The sequence below is a fragment of the Pocillopora verrucosa genome, chromosome 3, assembly GCF_036669915.1.
Source record: "Pocillopora verrucosa isolate sample1 chromosome 3, ASM3666991v2, whole genome shotgun sequence".
Taxonomy (NCBI): domain Eukaryota; kingdom Metazoa; phylum Cnidaria; class Anthozoa; order Scleractinia; family Pocilloporidae; genus Pocillopora; species Pocillopora verrucosa.
In genome coordinates this window covers 26,147,532-26,166,078 of record NC_089314.1, presented here as the reverse complement: position 1 = coordinate 26,166,078, position 18,547 = coordinate 26,147,532, and the positions used below count along the sequence as shown (strand labels likewise).

General features: G+C 38.0%; 3 protein-coding genes across 3 annotated transcripts; all 3 read right to left on the bottom strand.

The window, feature by feature from the left end:
* Positions 1 to 2,121: 2,121 nt before the first annotated feature.
* On the bottom strand, positions 2,122 to 3,576 carry LOC136279685 (mediator of RNA polymerase II transcription subunit 1.1-like). The gene is made up of 5 exons (XM_066163621.1): positions 3,426 to 3,576; positions 3,199 to 3,299; positions 2,911 to 3,083; positions 2,532 to 2,632; positions 2,122 to 2,234 (listed from the first exon to the last, which is right to left on the bottom strand). The coding sequence occupies exons 1-5, from the start codon at positions 3,574 to 3,576 to the stop codon at positions 2,122 to 2,124; spliced, it is 639 nt and encodes a 212-aa protein (XP_066019718.1).
* A 1,388-nt stretch (positions 3,577 to 4,964) lies between these two features.
* On the bottom strand, positions 4,965 to 9,438 carry LOC136279796 (microfibril-associated glycoprotein 4-like). Its single transcript, XM_066164033.1, has 5 exons — positions 9,400 to 9,438; positions 7,540 to 7,793; positions 7,297 to 7,414; positions 6,601 to 6,981; positions 4,965 to 6,129 (listed from the first exon to the last, which is right to left on the bottom strand). Exons 2-5 carry the CDS (start codon positions 7,747 to 7,749, stop codon positions 5,864 to 5,866), a joined length of 975 nt encoding a protein of 324 aa, XP_066020130.1. The 5' UTR covers positions 7,750 to 7,793; positions 9,400 to 9,438; the 3' UTR covers positions 4,965 to 5,863.
* A 4,565-nt stretch (positions 9,439 to 14,003) lies between these two features.
* LOC131773877 (microfibril-associated glycoprotein 4-like) lies at positions 14,004 to 16,835 on the bottom strand. Its single transcript, XM_066164099.1, has 4 exons — positions 16,623 to 16,835; positions 16,380 to 16,500; positions 15,696 to 16,079; positions 14,004 to 15,242 (listed from the first exon to the last, which is right to left on the bottom strand). The coding sequence occupies exons 1-4, from the start codon at positions 16,833 to 16,835 to the stop codon at positions 14,977 to 14,979; spliced, it is 984 nt and encodes a 327-aa protein (XP_066020196.1). The 3' UTR covers positions 14,004 to 14,976.
* Positions 16,836 to 18,547: the final 1,712 nt, after the last annotated feature.

Sequence of the window (18,547 nt, the reverse complement as noted above, 5' to 3'; positions counted from 1 at the left end):
TAGTGGTGACTGGCCGATCATGAGGGAGAGAGGAACTAGTGTTTCCTAAAAAAAACAAACTTGGAATTAACGGTAATAAAAATAATAATAAATTTAAATTCTCATAACCCTCATCAAATCATTTGCCGAAATATTTATCACACTTGATTTGTTCCGTCGGGCTAACAGGACAAGATCCGTCGGCGAACACTTTGAGATTTAATCAACGTCTAGTCTGCGCTGTCTAAGATTATTGTATTTCGGTAGGCTTAGCTTATCATTTTTTTTCCATCTTTGGAACCTATTGCTGTAAAAGAATTGAAGCTTCTTTACTTTAATTTACGCTCTCCTTCCCCGTAATAATAAAAAGGAAAAGTACCGTTATACCTCAATAGGAATCACGAATCAGCCTGCACTTGTCATTCTCACTCTTGACATCAAACGTGTGATACTCAGCATAAGCTGTGTTCTCTTCAAAGTCTTCCAAATCCACACGCAGCATGTTCTTACTTTCTGAGATCACTCGATGATTCTTGTCCAGTCTCAACCAAAATTCACTTTTCAGGTCATCGAAGCCAAAAGCTACTTATGGAAGCTACAGCAAAGAATGGTTTACCATCTGCAGCAGGAATCATTGAATTCAAGGTCACTGCTACTAAACTAAGGTAAGTCTCCTTAAAACTTAATAGGTAAATATAGTAAGGAGATAGGTAATGAGGAAAAAGAAGATTTTGTTATTTATTTTAATCAATCGTTAAGAGACACAGTGGCATAAATTATTTTTACCCTGGACTCTGGATCAAAAGCATAGTGGCCTAATCAAGTCAGTGCGCTGGACTCCAGTGAACTGATCGCATGACTTTATAGTGTTATGACCGGTTTTAATGTCTTTCAAATTAAAATTTCATGAAAATATGAATTTTTGAACGACGCAATGTGTCGCATTTTTCCTCCGGAGTTAGCAACGGTGATATATATAAGGTTATGGCTTTCCATTTTAGAATGTATCATGCAAAAAATGTTCTCCACAAAATTACTCAATAAGTTAGACAGAAGCAACAGTAATGTAAAATAATTTTTCCCTGAAGATTTCGAGCGGCTTTTCGCAGTGTTGAAAAGAGTCATTTCATTCACGCTGAATTTTGAGGCCGGAAAACTTTTTTTTCTAGGAACACTGCTTGAAATAATCCGAATACGGTCCCTTATGTAGGTCTTATACAGTCAGTACACAAAGTCGGGTACGGAATCTATAAGGAGGTGTCGTGATGTATAAGGTACTGTTTAAGGATCAGTATACGTCAGGCTATGCCAAGAAAATAGCAGGATCTTATACACTTGTAGCAGGATTTCCTATACGCTAGTACTTGTTTCAGTATACATGTTGTATACTGAAGGAGTTATGAGGTATACTGATGTTGTGTGGAAGGCACGTATACAGTCGTTGCAGGATTTCTTATTCATTATTACACAAGTCCGTATATATGATGTATACTGCATGAAGCAGGAAGGGTACTGATATGTTCCGTAGAAGGTTCGTGTATAGATTCTTACACTCGTGAAAGAATTACCTTTATGTCATTACAGAGGTCTGTATACTTCACGTATATTGTAGGAAGTATGAGATATAGATACTACTGTTGTTTCAAGGTAGGTATACGGATTCTCATTAGATTCATGACGAGATTTTAGGCCAAATACCAGTGTACACATGAATACTGTATAAAGACAGTTGTGTGCGTATTGTGGGGGCTTTAACGAGCCTTTTTTGAGCAATCTTAATGGGAAAATTCACCATTCTCGAGTATTCTTACGGGGTACGTTCAGCGCTAAAGATTTTTGCATTGATTAGGTGTGATCTTGGTGGAATCATAAAATCGTGAATTATCTCATGCTTCAATTACAAATAGCTGTTAATTCCTTTCAGTATTTCCTCAGTCACGTGTTGTTTTTTCGCAGTACATATACATGAAAAAAAACTTAATCTAACATTTGTGTTTCTCAAAAATAGTATTGCTAATAATAATGCGATGAATGAAAGTTGAAATTCTAATTCACGAAAAGGTATAATCCAATGATTAAAAGTTGTGATTTATGTACAATCACACTATTCCTTTAACACACACACCCACACAGAAAAACAAACTATTCGTTCTCAAAATCACAATCGCTTCCTGAGGAGCTGTCATTATCACTTTCTTCTCCTTCTCTTTCTTCCGCTCTGCTTTCGGCAGTGGTCTCTTCATCCTCAAAGTTCTCTGTTGAACCAAAAAAATGTTAGGTAAACAATGTAACAACCTTGTATAAAGGAAACAACGATATTACGAAATTCTTCATAGCATGCAATATATAGAGACAGAGAGTTTTTACACCGGTTTACATAGTTTGTACATTGTTCTGTGCTTCACTTTCATAGTTGGTATACTAAAAGTAAAAGCGACAGCATCCAATAAGGAATGTAAAGGCTAAGCAGTTTTCTTACATTTCCGTTTGTTCCTGCTCTCTCCTTTGCATGATTTCCCTCCATTCATCGGACAGCGCCCATTTAGGAGAACCTGTGGGTGGCTCTCTTTCTACAGGCTCCCTTTTACGAGCCTTTGTTCGTTTCCACCTTTTGTTTGTTGCGTTTTCTGTCTGTTCGCTGCGCTTGTCAAGCCTAAGACAATAACAATATTATAATTAGAAAATGCCGTTGACTTGATTGAAACCGTGAAGTAAATCCAACCCTTAAAAAAAATTGGACAAAAAAGCGCTAATAGGTGGCTAACAAATAAACTGACTTTAAAGCCTGCCTGACATTTACAATCCATCATTGCCAATAACAAGGAACAGTCTGGCAATACTGGACAGTAATATTGGCAATCTTTAAACATTTCCATCTTTTTTGCTATTAGAAATATCAGTAAAGAACTAAGCCTTTAGTATACTTCTTACTTGTTTATGGGAGCTTCAAGAGTTTTGCTCCTGTATTTTGGGGGCCTAGACACCCATCCTCCTTCGCCTTCATCAGTATCTGTGTCATCATCGTCACTAGACATGTGCTCTTTACTAAACTTTGCGAAGGCACGGGACCCAGTCTCATCCTTCACATGAGCTTTTCTTCTCTCCTATTTCTATGAGATAAAGAAAAATTTTCCTTTTAGTACTTTTCAACTAACTTTCATTGCATCATTCAAAATGTATCATTTAAGTTATTTTAACGCATATTAACTGTATACTTACCCGTTCTTTTCGTTGATCTTTCTTATTTTTCAATTTTATTTCATCCGTTATTTTTCCAAGGGCAGTCCTCCGTAAGTGCTCATGATACTTTTTGGCAGTTCCTGAACAAAACAAAAAAGGCTTTAATTTCAAAATTGCGTGATTGGGGCCTGATTATCTGTTATGGACAATAAATCTTGCTTGCAGTGGTGTCCTCTAGTTTTAAATTGCTCATATAGTAAAGTTACGTTGTACAGCAGCTTTATGAAATCCACCTCGGTGGCCTTGGCGGCAAAGTTCATCAACAATCAGCTGAGTTACCTTTGTGTTGTGAGGGCTGGTGACCCTGATATTTGTTAATTCACGCAGTGGAAAGCAGTTTCTAGGCTCTGTCTCCATCGTAGACTGTATTACCTCTCGTCTTTACTGTGTTACCTGAAAACCTCATTTCTCTCAGGCAACCAGGATGAAGAAATGATACAGCAAAACGAAACGAAACGTGCGAAACCACCGAAATGAGAAAGCAAAACGATCGAAACAAAACGAACCTAACGACCAAAACGAACGACCGATATGACCCAAAAATATACATAAAATAACACGGGGGCGGATCTAGGGGAGGCCACATAAAGAACAGTAGTCTATGGTCAAAGGTGAAGACAATCTTTGGATCGTACGTCCTCGATGTGAGAATAACGTAATTTTGTTTTCCAAATAAGTGGCAAATTCTTCCCAGTGCTATCACCTGGGGTAAGATTTCTTGTCGTTCTCATCATATAATACATAGAATTTTTGTGCTTCGCAGAACGAGTTTTATTTAATGGGTAGTCCGCCAGTTCGAACGACATTTCAACCTTCCCTGTCCTTAAAGTGTTCTGACTTCCGGCTCTCTGTTACGACTCTACTTCCAGTTATAGTACTTCCAATTTTGGATGATACTGCTACATCACGTCCAACCATACGTTTTACGACTGGCATCTGATAGTTTTTAAACAAACTCAAACAAAAGAGCCAGCTCTTCGGCTAAACAAACAGTAGTAAGAGGTCTTATACGCGAAGAGACACCGCCGCCAATCGGCTTTCATTGAATCCGTGCTGACACTTAAGAATGACAACCATTTCATTTCTCCTTACATTATTATCCCTGAATCAAACATTAAAGTCATGAGAAGAAAGGAAATGACTACCAGCTGAAGAAGCTCTTGATCGTAAAACAAATTCTCCCTGCCATCAGCATAGGAAATGTTTACAGAGCAGTATGGAGAAAATAATCATCCTGATGTTAGGGTGTAAAGGGTGAAACGAAGGTGAATCGTTTGAGCCTGCCACTGACAAATTTCAAGTTGTTTTCACCAGAGACATGAATTTCAGAGAGTGAAGTAAAGATATGGACTAACTAACGCCTAGGTTAAAAACTTTACACGAGTTGGGCGCCATAGCCGCAGAGTGAGCCAAAAGAACGGTCTCGGTTTCTTGATTTCGTTTCCCCAGCGCATTGAAATTGTGAAAAACCGAAAACTTTTATGTATCATAGATTTTAATCATTTATAAGTAAACAAAGCTGTAAGAGTCCTCCTTCAGCCTGCAAACCAATGATCACAAGTGATCCAATGGGCCACTTTCGATATATCAAAATTCTAAAATGGCTCCGAGGCTCGGGGAAATAGAACGAAACAAATTTAACCTACTCATCCTTACATTTGGTATTCCTACAAACTCACTTTGTAACATAATCACCTGGTGAGCCATATCTTTGGCGTGACAATGTGTTCTTATGATTAAAAGTGCAATATGTTTATCAATAGCAGTGCAGGGTATTTACTCTAACAAAAGCTAACAAAATACAAATAAAAGCAATAAACAAAGCATTTTAGAATCATCCACATTACGTTACCGCATTCCAGTGTACACTAGAGCTTGAAATATTTGTTTTCCTGATAGCGTTCATCAGAGTCAAAACATTGGGTATTTGTTTGGGGTTTCGTTATAGAAATCAAAGGGAACTAGAACTGAATTAGCGACTGGGTTTATTCTTCTAATCTTGGCTTGGAAAAAATGAATGCTGGGTGATCGCTTTGTGTTCCGTCAACTGAAAATACGAATCAAAAATTTAAACAATCAAAACTTGTATAACCCAGATTGTAGTAGCATAGGAAGCGTGATGGTCATGATGATACAAGCCATTGAGATTCGAGGATGACTCTTGTGAGTACCTCAGACCCACCTAAAATTTATGGAGACAGGGTCTTTTCAGCCGCTACCCCCAGGCTATAGAATGTCTCACCCATAAACATTCAATTGAGTCCATTAGTTTAAGTTTTTTGAGAAAAGATTAAAGACGCATTTTTTCAGAGCTATTTATGATTAACTGTCAATTTCCAACTATGATAAGGAGCTTTTTCATGTATCGCTATGTAGATTAAGTCATTATTACTATTATGATTATGATTATGATTATTATTATTATTATTATTATTATAATTATCGGTTAACTGGCCGATTCTACAGAATCAACTATTCCTATTTTCAAAAACACGTAGAAAGATTAACCAAGAAAAAACTGAACAACATTTTGCTAAGCTTCAATTTAAGAGTGATTATTACATGCTGAATAGACTTGATCGAGACACTGGTGTTTTTTATTAAAGTTGGTACTGTATCACTGTTGTGCCATAAACATGACAGTTCAGAAAACTACTGGTCTTATTTTCATCTCGGTTCTCTTGAGGGAGTAATAATATCCTTTCCAGTATCTCCAGTTCACTCCATTAGCATAGGAGGAGTGATAGCCACGAAGATATAAACCATTGAGATTTGAATGGTGACAACCATTGTACCACCAGGCTCCTTTGAACTTAATGGCGCAGTTGTAACCTCCCTGATTGTCATTATCTTGATCTTTAGTGGTGAACGGCATACCGCGATGTAGAGCAAGAGAGTCACCAGAATTTCCTGACAAAACGAACCGCACTATGAGTATTACGTTTGACCAACAATGAGCTGTTGCTAATTCAAAAGAAACCTTGAAATATCGGATAAGTATAATTCAACAATAACAAAATGGGGTAAAAGTATTCTTAGTAATATCTATGATTCATGTCGAAGATTCTAGGGATTGAATCGCTAACTGTGATAATGCTAATAAATATGTTTGCCGAGGCATTCATCAGAGTTAAACTAGTCCGTCAGGTTAACTGCGCATGATCCACCGGCGAATACCTTTGGACTTATCAACGTCCGGTTTGCCCTGTCCGGGATCGCACATCGATGAGCTGAGCTTACGCACTCTCTTGTTCTCCAAAGCTATTGATTTAAAATACGCTAAGCATATTTACATTACTCAGCACTCTCCTCCTCCCCCTCCCCCCCCCCCTTCTCTCTCTTAGAATGACTAGAATAGAAGCGACGAAATAACAGTTCTACCTGAATAAGAACCAAGGATCATCTTGTACTTGTCTTTCTCACTCATAACACCAAACATGTTATACTCAGCATATCGAGTGTTCCCTTCAAAGTCTTCCAAGTCCACACGCAGCATGCTGCTATTATCTGAGGTCAGCCGGTGAATCTTGTCCAGTCCCAACCAAAATTCACTTTTCAGGTCACCAAAACCATGTTTGTAGTCATTCCAGCAGCGGTAGAAATCAACCGAGCCGTTCAGTCTTTTCTGGAACACTGCCCACCCACCACCGGCTGTTGTTTGGTCACAAAATACATCAAAGGCAGGCAAATTATCAGGTTTGATGGTGTACACGCCGTCCCTTCGTTTACCCGATTTGTAGATTTCTGCGCAGTTCCTTTTGACTAAAAATTAGAAAATAGAAATAAACAAAAAGACAAACAAAACGCCCACTTTAAATTGATTGGATGTTGAGTGCTTTTTGTTGCTTTCCTGACTGTTGCTCTGACTGATAAAACTTGATTCTGTACATTAATTAGTATCATTTCTTTTTCCTTGATATCTACCAGTTATATTCATGTAAAGTTACAATAATAGGATTTTCTTTTTTAGCTTTACTTCAGAGGTTAATATTTTGTTCTTGAAGTCAATTTTGGGGCTCAAGTGAGTAACTCCTCGCGTACTAAACGCGACTAGCCCACACAATCCAGCCATTTCACCTTCAACTTGGCAGGTTTCTCCAGTGAATCTTTCCCGACAGACACAACGAAAACCTTTGTAGGTGAATCCAGCTTGACAGGTGCCACTGTTTAAGCATGGGCTGCTGCTGCATGGATTCTGTCGACAAAACAAGGTAAACTATGGTGCAGATCTTCCTTATGTCAAAAATAAGATCACTTTAGCCTAAGAAAATGAACCAATCTCTTCTACCACCTAAAATTCGTAAGAATGTGAAATGTTACCTCGATTGCAAGATATGTGTAACTCAGATTTTTCACGAGAAGAAATGGAGCATTTTCCTCCGTGGCGTTATTCAACTCGCATTTTTGGTTTCCTCCTACAACAGGTCCAACATTGATGGACACACAATTAGGCTCCATAAAACACATTACTTTGCAGCTCCCTTCGTGTGGCACCTCTGCAATTTTGATCACATGACTTTTCATGGCCATGTTCGGTATTGGGTCCTTGAATTTGATGTGTCGACTACCGTCGTCTGGGGTAAGCAAAACAAATACATCATTTAGTTTCCACTCACTCCAGATAATTTCTTATTTTCATCGATGAAAAAGGCACATTAAACAACTTTATTTCAAAACTTAATAGCAGGAGAACCCTGACGAATTTTCCCTAAAAGTGATTCTCATCTCTTGAAAATTCAACGTAACTGGGAGGCTTTCATTATCAAAAATAAATCTGATTGTGAATTCATGAGTGGAAAGAAAATGTTAAAAAAGAATAATTTCATAGCGTTCATTAACGCACCACTATATCTGTGAATTGTTTGTTTTAATGCATCATTTGAGCCTTTTTTAAAAATTTTACTTTTTTTGTATCTCTATTCCATATTAAAATAAAGTTCGGATATAACGCGCGCTGTCATTGGCTAAAAGAGTGTGCTCTATGAGAGTATAGAGCATAGAGCTGAGCTTAAGCTGTCGCACCATCTGCCAAATTGGACAATGTCCGACCTTTTCCAGGACTTTTTTTTTTTTTGTTAATTGAAAATGATATTTCGAAACAAGCGAGCCGGCATGTAGCAACAGAACAACCAAACAAAGGTTTATAAACATGTTAGGCGCCGTAATTGACGTTATTATAACGTGAGCAGAGACGAAAATCCTCAAAGTGAAAACGAAATGAACAGTCCGAGTTTTGAAGGTTTTCACGCTTAGTTAGATTGCAAGCGAATAGTAATAAAAATCAAACACAGCTAACACTCGTATAGTATATAAAGTTCGAGTTTAAAAGCAAAACAGAACAAAACAGGAATGATAAAAAATATAGCCAAAGTGGCATAACTGTTATAATTCATTCTAATCATGACGGTGTCAGAGCGACTGCGAGCGAGCGACTGCGCTAACGTGGCTAGCTCGAAGATCGCCAGTGAAGCAAGCCTCAGAAATTACATCGACCGCCCTTCGCGTTAACAGTGAGCTTGCTCTGACGTCCTTTCCGATGTGTTGAGTGCTGAAGGCCACATCAGTCACTGCAACCGAGTTTTACGGCTCAGTCGATCATCTCGAGCAATCTTCCAGTTCCGGTGAATTCGTCTCTCGTTCATTCATAAAATTCGCCTTGAGCAGTTTGTTTACTATTTATCATGTGAAAAAACGTGCGTGTTTTTGTGAGCCACAATTCAGCCGGATTTCACGGAACATTTCACCTCCACATAGAGACTAAAAAACTTCTGGCAAAAGTGTGAGATTCGACCTGCCAAACTATTTGAGTTTGTAAACAATTGCAGAATGTGACCTTTGATGGTTTGATATTTCTGACAGCTTTAGTCTTGTACAGCCAATCAGATATTTGAGCTGTTACAAAAACGATTCTGATTGGCTTACTGTACTACGTCTCGTGTTTCTCCACACACTTCTTTCGTGCTCGAACCCGCTTCGTGCGTGCTTTACAACAATACAGGGCACAGTCAAGGCTTCTCTATTTGTTAAATAGAAGACATTTTGAGTTAGATAAAGCGGATTGTCTGCTTTAAGGTTATTTGCTTTGATAAGCAGGTAGCATATGTAGTTCGTGTAATGGTTTTGAGGAAACGACACCAAAAAGAGGAAACACAAAAAATTTAAAAAGGGATTTATACTCACCGGTGCAACAGAAGCATGATGGGAGAATAATTCCAAGGAAGATATAGAGAATACTAATGATCGGTTGAAGAGAAAACTTGAACTGCATCGCTATAAATAAATAATTAAATTCAAGGTAATCAGTATGATAGTGCCTGAGCGTTCCAAAATATAAAACTTCCTGTTTTCCAATAAATTTGAATGTTGACAAATGTTAGGCAGCTGTCTGCACTGGAGTATTTTTAATTCCTTACTCTATCTTGTAAATTTCATCTTATTTTGATAAGTCATAATATTTTATAAAGCTTCGAAGAAGAACAAAATAGAGCGCATCACCGTTATCGGAGGTGACAGGAGTTTATCAATATGTTTATTTTCAGCCTGTTTAACTTTGAGCTTGCGGTAGTTAAGTTAAGAGCAAGAAACAAATTTTTGTAGAATTGCTACCAACAAAGATTTCAGATCACTTCTGAAATACAAAATGTGAACAATTTATCCTGATAACTCGCGGCAATCAAGTTAAGAGCAAGAAACAAATTTTTGTAGAATTGCTACCAACAAAGATGTCAGATCACTTCTGAAATACAAAATGTGAACAATTTATCCTGATAACTCGCGGCAATCAAGTTAAGAGCAAGAAACAAATTTTTGTAGACTTACTACCGACAAAGATGTCAGATCACTTCTAAAATACAAAATGTTAATAATTTATCCTTTCATGTCTTAACATATTCTTCAGTACAATAGAACAGCATTGCACATTTTTAACATGAAAATAAATTTTGTAGCAACTTTAAATTAAACAATGCGATAAAATGTATGTAAAGTACAGAGGACTAAATTTTTTGTCTCGTTTTGTTCATGGTAGTTGAACATGGTAGTTAGCATTAAACATCACCCGATTTTATCTTAGTTAGAGAGGTCGTAAGCATTCTATGACTTTCGGATGATATTTGAGAACTTCAACCAAAAAACTTTCAAATTTGTAACAACTTTGACCAGAAGAGTGAGACAGAATGTGAAATATCGTGTGGCTGAATTGACAGAAATGTACTCAAAATTTTTCTTGATCATTTCTGCAGTCAATGCAATTGGTCTGAGCAAGAAAGGCTTGGTCTAAGAAATATAGATGAGTAGCTCACAGATTTCTTACCTTCTGAGCGAAAAAGTGTTTTTCCTACTTGGTTTTGTTCTTGAGGGTATCAATAATAAAAACATTATGGTGTCGTGCTTTTCTTCAATTTATAGAACTGTTTGAACTTCTGTAACTATGGTTACAAAACAAAACCGCTGTTTTATACGCCACAGTCCTTCTTCCTGTCCAGCTGTTCTAATTGTTGTTAGCCATCTGGTCAAATGTTTTGTGTTTAAATCTAAATGACTGCGAAGTCTCCGAGACAGTCAATGAAATATTTCTATGAAAATCCAGTAGTATGTTATGAATAACATATATCGCAAGTCTAACTCTTAGGCAAAGCTGCAAATTATTTGGTTAAGACACTTTCAGCGAGACATGTAAGAAGTTTTAAAATTACACAACGTGGTCCTGTTTTCCTTGGTGATATGTGTTATGACGGATTATGACAGGTTTACGTTTTTCAAGTTGAAAATGAAAATATGAATTTTTATAACTACACAACGTGTCGCATTTTCCTCCGGAGTTAACCACCGGGTTATATATAAGGTTATGGTTTTCCAATTTAGAGAGTATCTTGAAAAAAAGTGCTCTCGTCAAAATTACTCTTATTTTCCTAAGCAACCAGGACGAAGAAATAATATCATGAAACTAAGACCCGAAACTAAAGTAAACTAAAACCCAAAACAGCAAAACGATACGAAACAAGCGAAACATGCAAAACCACCGAAATGACCAAAACAGAACGATCGAATTGAAGCGAACCTAACGACCAAAACGAAACGACCGAAACGACCAAAATAGTATACAAAAAAAAATTAATAAAACTAAAATGAATGCCGAAGGGTTTCAGGCGTCAGGCGCCATATTCATCTCGTTTAGATTATGGTCTACTCCTAATCTATCTCACGGGGAAATTCAGTTATCTCTCTATTACCATCAGCTGGGCGTGAGGCGTCGAGAAAACCATATTGGGAAGTTTGGAGAGCACTCAAGAAGCTAGAGTTGCTCTCGGCTACGCCTCGAGCAACTCTTACGCATTTTTCGTGCTCTCCAAACTTCCCAAGTGCTTCATATCTCGATGAACGCACGCTGACGTATGAACCAATTGTTAAATTTGCAATAGGGTACTCTTGTTAAAAGGAGTTGTTATTAACCACAAGATAACTTAGTTCTACTAACTGAGTTGACTAAGGCTAACGTTTCGAACATCCCTCAACAGAGCTTTATAAATAACGTTATTTTCATCGACGCTCGACATAACTCCTGTGAATACCTTGACCCTCGTGAAAAAAATTGGAAAGTAGCTTACAAATATATTTTCTTACCTTCTGACTGACAAAATGTTTGTCGTACTTGATATTGTGTTTGGGTGTGTCAGTAGGGAAAGTCGTATCTTGTTGCCCTCTAGAGAAGTGTTTGAAGTGCTGTAACTATGGTTACAAAACAAAACGGTTTAATGAGTGGTGAACATAAACGCCACAGACCTTCTTCCTGTTCAGCTGTTCTTCTTATTTGTAGTCATCAGATCACTGCTTTTGTGTTAACTGTGGGTGACTGGTTTTCTCCAAGTAACATTGGACAAGTATAATAGTTAATGAAATACCTCAATAAAAGTCCAGCATAGGACTTTTGAATACTGAGTCAGCAAGTCTTACTCTAAAACAAAGCTGCAAATGATGACATTTGATCAGAAATTGTAGGAACCCAAACACAATGAGACAAAGTCTCGAGCAGAAATTATAAACAAGCCTATAACGTTATACTCAACCCTTTAAGTGGCGATCTCTGTAAGAGCGGTCCAAGGTATTTCGCATCGGAAAAAAGTTTTCCCTCGAACTTTTCCTAATAAACTATCTTTGGTTGCAAGTAAATAAAACCACAGTAGTTTCTGGAAATACGTTTAAATAAAATTTAAAAACACTTGTTAGACAGCTCTCTGAAATTGGTCAAAAGTACTCTTTCCTTCTTGGTTGATATTGCTCAAGTCCAGACCAGACCATTGAAAACTCCGCGCAAATACGCGCAAATACGCGCAAATTATAGAACATTGATTGCAAGCGAGGGGAAGTCTTCGAATGCTACAGAACCTTTGGGGGATAGACAAATTCATAATCCTTTGATCCCCCCTCCCGTGATAAATAATGACGAGCCTTTACTCTTCTTAAAGTCTTCTTGAAAGAATAACAGCTGTGTACTAAATTTTTTGTTGTTTCGTGAAGCTGGTGAAAATATGAGACAAATCTTTTAAATACTAAAATTTTATTTTTCAAGATTATAATCTTGGACACTTAACTTTTACAAAACTTCTCTCCACCCACTCTTGGTCCAAGATCAGCTTTAGCCCTTTGTCCTCTAAGCTGCATTATTCCACTTAATTAATGTGGTAAAATATGAGTGTTAGTGCGCAGCCAAACTATGTCAGTCTCTGTGGTAGATGTCACAGCCTTATGGTCGCTATAGGAGCAGATGGATTAATGGAACATCACTGCTCCCTGGTTACATTTGATGTCACAACCCACTTTATTCCACAGATCTAAGCAAAGCTCTTGTTATCACAGAACTGAGCTCCTCAAGGAAATCATAAATGTTGTGATGTCAAATCTCAGAAGGCTTGCAGAGAAACCCATTGCAGTTCACAGGTAAAGATTAATAGATAAGACGTCTACAACTAGAAGTAAATCACTTTACTCAAGTGATTATCTATTTTTATTTTATTCGGCATCAGGCTACAAGGATCAGGTGCCCTCAACATGTGCTCTGTGGCCAGTGGTGAGGCAGGGCTGTATTATGAATGTGGTATCCATGAAATTTAATAATTAATATAAAGGAGTAAATGGTGTCTCATGAGCAAGGTTGTGTCTTTGGGTAAAAATTAAAATGATTAAAATTCAGTGAGCAAGTGAGAAAAAAATTTGGATTTTTGTTTGAAATATCAGAGAGCCATTTTTTTAAGTCAGAAATTCAGTCAGCTTTATGTACTTATATTAATTAATCATATTGTTATTTTTAAGGATACAGCTTTGGAAGAGTTGTATGCATTTAATGTTCTTGAATTTATGTGCTTGCATATAGCGACACTGTAACTTAAATCTCTACAATTATAGAAAAATACTTTGACAAAGTTGATAATACTAAACAAATTGTTTAATATATCGAATTTATTACCTTTTAAATCCTGATTTGCTGCTTTTCCATATGTAGTTAATGCAGCCCTTGCTTCTCTGGTTCTTTAGTTACTCCCCCTGCCCCTAACATCCTGCTACTTTTGTTACCCCTGCTCCATTTCCCGAAGGAAAAGTTCAACACCAGACCCAAGTGTCTAAAATCAGAGAAGGTGTCCGAAATAAGATGAGAGAGTTGGAAAATTGGATGGAGACGTCTGTTGCACAGCTTAAAGTATCAAAGGAAAAAATAATTTTTCTGCAAGATGCCACCTTTTCCCCTGAGATAAGGCATTGCATGAGAACTTCAAATAATGCATGCTAACCCAAGCATAACAGCTCTTATTTTACTATGAAGACAGCTTCAACACGCTCATAAACACAAGCATAAGCACTTTCTTTCTCTTTTCTTGTACTTGCATTAAGGTGAATCAAGAGCTGTTACGCATGTATCTGTACTTAAGTCAGCAGTGAAAGTCAGTCCTAATCCTTTAACTCCCAAGATCTGATCTTTTATTTTCCTGGCAAGAAGGGCTAGGTCTGAGAAATATAGACAAGTAGCTCACAGATATATTAGATTGAAAATTTATGAAAATATCAATTTTTAGAACGAACACAATGTGTCGCATTTTCCCCCGGAGTTAACCACGGTGATATTTATAAGATTATGGTTTTCCGATTTAGAACGCATCCTGCAAGAAATGCTCTCGACAAAATTACTCGATTAGGTGGACAGAAGCAAAAGTACTGTCAAAACTTCAAGAACCGAGATAGGAGGAGCATAAGAGGCGTGATGGCCATGATAATACAGGCCATTGCGATTCAAAGATGACTCTTGTGAATACCTCAGATCCACCTGAAATTTTATGAAGACAGGGTCTTTTCAGCCTCCGCTCCCAGGCTGTATAGAATGTCTCACCCATAGACCTTAAATTGAGCCCTTTACTTTCTGTTTTCTGAGAAAATATTAAAGACGCATTTTTTCAGAGCTACTTATGATTAACTGTCAATTTCTAACTAGGAGAAGGAGCTGTTTGTATGTACCGCTATATAGATTAATTACGCTATTATTACTGTTATGACTCTTAGTAATATCGGTTAACTAGCTGATTCTACAGAATTAACTATTCCTATTTTGAAAAAACTCGCACAAAGAAGATTAAGCAAGAAAAACGTGAACAACATTTCGCTAAGCTCCAATTTTAGAGTGACTATTACATGCTGAATAGACTTGATCAAGACACTCGTTTCCTTTGTTAAGTTGGTACTATATCATTGTTGTGCCATAAATATGACGGTTCAGAAATCCACTGGTCTTATTTTCATCTCGGTTCTCTTTAGAGAGTAATGTTGTCCTTTCCAGTGTTTCCAGTTCACTCCATTAGCAAAGGAGGAGTGATTGCCACGAAGATATAAACCATTGAGATTCGAGCGGTGACACCTCTCGTACCACCAGGCTCCTTTGTACTTAATTGCGCAGTTGTAATCTCCATGATGGTCATTATCTTGATCTTTAGTGGTGAATGGCATACCGCGATGCACAGCAAGGGAGTCACCAGAATTTCCTGAAAAAATGAGCCGCACTATGAGTATTATGTTTGACCGACAGTTAGCAGTTGCTAATTCAAAAGAAACCTTGAAATATGGGATAAGTATAATTTAACAATAATGATATGGAGTAAAAGTATTCTTAGTAACATCTGTGATTAATGTCGAAGATTCTAGGAATTGAATCACTCAATCTGATAATGCCAATAAATATGTTTGCCGAGGCACTCATCAGAGTTGGATGAGTTGGTCAGGTTAGCTGCATATGATCCACTGGCAAATACCTTTGGACTAATCAACGTCCGGCGTGCGTTGTTCGGGATTGCATATCAATGAGCTGAGATTACTTTTTTGTCTTCCAAAGCTATTGATGTAAAAGATGTTAAGCATATTTACATTACTCAGCACTCTCCTCCCCCCCTCCCCCTCTTAGAATGACTAAAATAGAAGCGACGAAATGACTGTTTTACCTGAATAAGAGCCAAGGATCAGCTTGTACTTGTCTTTCTCACTCATAACACCAAACATGTTATACTCAGCATATCGAGTATTTCCTTCAAAGTCCTCCAAGTCCACACGCAGCATGCTGTTATTATCTGAGGTCAGCCGGTGAATCTTGTCCAGTCCCAACCAAAATTCACTTTCCAGGTCACCGAAGCTATGTTTGTAGTCGTTCCAGTAGCGGTAGAAATCAACCGAGCCGTTCAGTCTTTTCTGGAACACTGTCCACCCTCCACCGGCTGTTGTTTGGTCACAGTATACTTCAAAGGCAGGCAAATTATCAGGTTTAATGGTGTACACACCGTCATATGGTTTACCCGCGGATTTGTAGATTTCTGCGCAGTTTCTCTTGACTGAAAATCAGTAAAAACAAACAAAAAACAATATAAAACAAAACACCCACTTTAAATGGTTTGGATGTTGAGTGCATTTTGTTTGCGTTCCTGATTGTTACTCTGGGTGATAAAACTTGATTCTGAACATTAACTAGAACCATTTCTTTTTCCTTAATATCTACCAGCTATATTAATTAACAGTTACATTGATACGCTTTTCCATTTTTAGCTTTCTTCTTGAAGGCAAGTCTGGGACTTTAGCGAGTAACTCCTCGCGTACCACACGAGAGAATGGCCCAAGCAATCCAGTCATTTCACCTTTACTGATTTGGCAAGTTTCTCCACCGAATCTTTCCCGACAGACACAACGAAAACCTTTATAGGTGAATCCAGCTTGACAGGTGCCACCGTTTAAACATGGGCTGCTGCTGCATGGATTCTGTTGAAAAAACAAAGTTAACTATTGTGCAGATCTTCCTTATGTCAAGAATAAGATCACTTTAGCCTAAGAAAATGAAACAATCTCTACCACCTTAGTTTCGTAAGAATGTGAAATGTTACCTCGATTGCAAGATATGTGTAACCCGTATTGTTCACGAGAATAAATGAAGCATGGTTTTCCTCCGTGGCGTTATTCAACTCGCATTTTTGGTTTCCGCCTGCAACAGGTCCAACATTGATGGACACACAATTAGGCTCCATTAAACACATTTCTTTGCAGCTCCCTTCGTTTGGCACCTCTGTAATTTTGATTACGTTATTTTTCATGGCCATGTTCGGTATTGGGTCCTTGAATTTGATGCGTCGACTATCGTCGTCTGTGGTAGGCAAAACAAATACATCATTTAGTTTCCACTCACTCCAGATAATTTCTTATTTTCATCGATGAAAAAGGCACATTAAACAACTTTATTTCAAAACTTTACAGCATGAGAACCCTGACGAGTTTTCCCTAAAGGTGATTCTCATCTCTTGAAAATTCAACGTAACTGGGAGGCTTTCATTACCAAAAATTAATCTTTGATTGTGAATTAATGAGCGGAAAGAAAATATTTAAAAAAAGCAAGAATATTTTCATAGCGTTCATTAACGCACCACCATATCTGTGAATCGTTTGTTTTAATTCATCATTTGGAGCCTTTTTTAAAAATTTTACTTTTTTGTATCTTTATTCCATGTTATGATAAAGTTCGGATATAACACGCGCTGTCATTAGGTGAAAGAGCGTGCTCTATGAGAGTATAGAGCATAGAGCTGAGCTAAAGCTGTCGCGCCATCTGCCAAATTGGACTATGTCCGACCTTTTCCAGGACTTTGCTCTAGATTTTTCTCGTTAGTCGAAAGTGAAATTTCGAAACAAGTGAGCCGGCAAGTAGCAACAGAACAACCAAACAAAGGTTTATAAACGTGCCAGGCGCCGTGATTGACGTTATCATAACGTGAGCAGAGACGAAAATCCTCAAAGAGAAAACGAAATGGACAGTCCGAGTTTTGAAGGTTTTCACGCTCAGTTAGATTGCAAGCGAAGGTAATAAAAATCAAACACAGCTAACACTCGTATATAAAGTTCGAGTTCAAAAACAAAACAGGAAGGATAAGAAATATAGCCAAAGTGGCATAACTGTTATAATTCATACTAATCATGACGGTGTCAGAGCGACTGCGATCATGCTGAGGTCCAACGTGGCTAGCTCGGAGATCGCCAGTGAAGCAAGCCTCAGAAATTACATCGACCGCCCTTCGCGTGAACATCTTAGAGCTTGCTCTGATGTCCTTTCCGATGTGTTGAGTGGTGATGGCCACATCAGTCACTGCAATGGCTCTGTTCTTCATGTTCCGGTGAATTCGTCTGTCGTTCATTCATAAAATTCGCCTTGAGCAGTTTGTTTACTATTTATCATGTGAAAAAAACTTGCGTGTTTTTGTGAGCCACAATTCGGCCGGATTTCACGGAACATTTCACCTCCACAATCTGTATTATAACATAGCTAGCAGAGCCGCGCAATCAAATTCAGTATACGTTAGCGTGCTAAAAATCCTGATAGTGCACGCTAATAGCGTGAGCAAATCGCTTCGCCAGAATTTTTTTTTTCGCGCGAGCGGCCATTGTTAGTGCGGAGAAAAATAGTATATTTCGCGACAATAATGGATACAGAGACTCGGCCCACCAGTCCCAAAACGAAGACAATTTTCCAACTTTTTCCCTTGGGCCAGAGTTCTTAAATGAGGCAAAAAAAAAGAAACACATCGGAAAAGGAGACTCCGCGAACAATCACTTCTGATTTGATGCACAATTCCACCGGCTATGTTATAAAACAATTGATTCATGCTTTTAGCTGTGCACTATCGAGTTATGGAGCACGAGGGAAGTTTGGAGAGCACGAAAGAAGCTAGAGTTGCCCTCAGCTAGTGCCTCGTGCAACTCTTACGCTTCTTTCGTGCTCTCCAAACTTCCCACGTGCTCCATAAATCAATAGTGCACAGCT

What these genes read in the sequence shown, in the direction of transcription:
- LOC136279685 (XM_066163621.1), bottom strand. Translation starts at nt 3,576, where the DNA reads ATGGAGACAGAGCCTAGAAACTGCTTTCCACTGCGTGAATTAACAAAT. An exon ending in CTTGAAGCTCCCATAAACAA is followed by an intron (nt 2,633 to 2,910) that starts GTAAGAAGTATA and finishes TTATTGTCTTAG; the next exon opens with GCTTGACAAGCGCAGCGAAC. An exon ending in AGAAAGAGAGCCACCCACAG is followed by an intron (nt 2,235 to 2,531) that starts GTTCTCCTAAAT and finishes TTGGTTCAACAG; the next exon opens with AGAACTTTGAGGATGAAGAG.
- LOC136279796 (XM_066164033.1), bottom strand. Translation starts at nt 7,749, where the DNA reads ATGGCCATGAAAAGTCATGTGATCAAAATTGCAGAGGTGCCACACGAA. An exon ending in ACACATATCTTGCAATCGAG is followed by an intron (nt 7,415 to 7,539) that starts GTAACATTTCAC and finishes TTTTGTCGACAG; the next exon opens with AATCCATGCAGCAGCAGCCC. An exon ending in AGAAACCTGCCAAGTTGAAG is followed by an intron (nt 6,982 to 7,296) that starts GTGAAATGGCTG and finishes TCTAATTTTTAG; the next exon opens with TCAAAAGGAACTGCGCAGAA.
- LOC131773877 (XM_066164099.1), bottom strand. Translation starts at nt 16,835, where the DNA reads ATGGCCATGAAAAATAACGTAATCAAAATTACAGAGGTGCCAAACGAA. An exon ending in ACACATATCTTGCAATCGAG is followed by an intron (nt 16,501 to 16,622) that starts GTAACATTTCAC and finishes TTTTTTCAACAG; the next exon opens with AATCCATGCAGCAGCAGCCC. An exon ending in GATCCTTGGCTCTTATTCAG is followed by an intron (nt 15,243 to 15,695) that starts GTAAAACAGTCA and finishes TCATTTTTTCAG; the next exon opens with GAAATTCTGGTGACTCCCTT.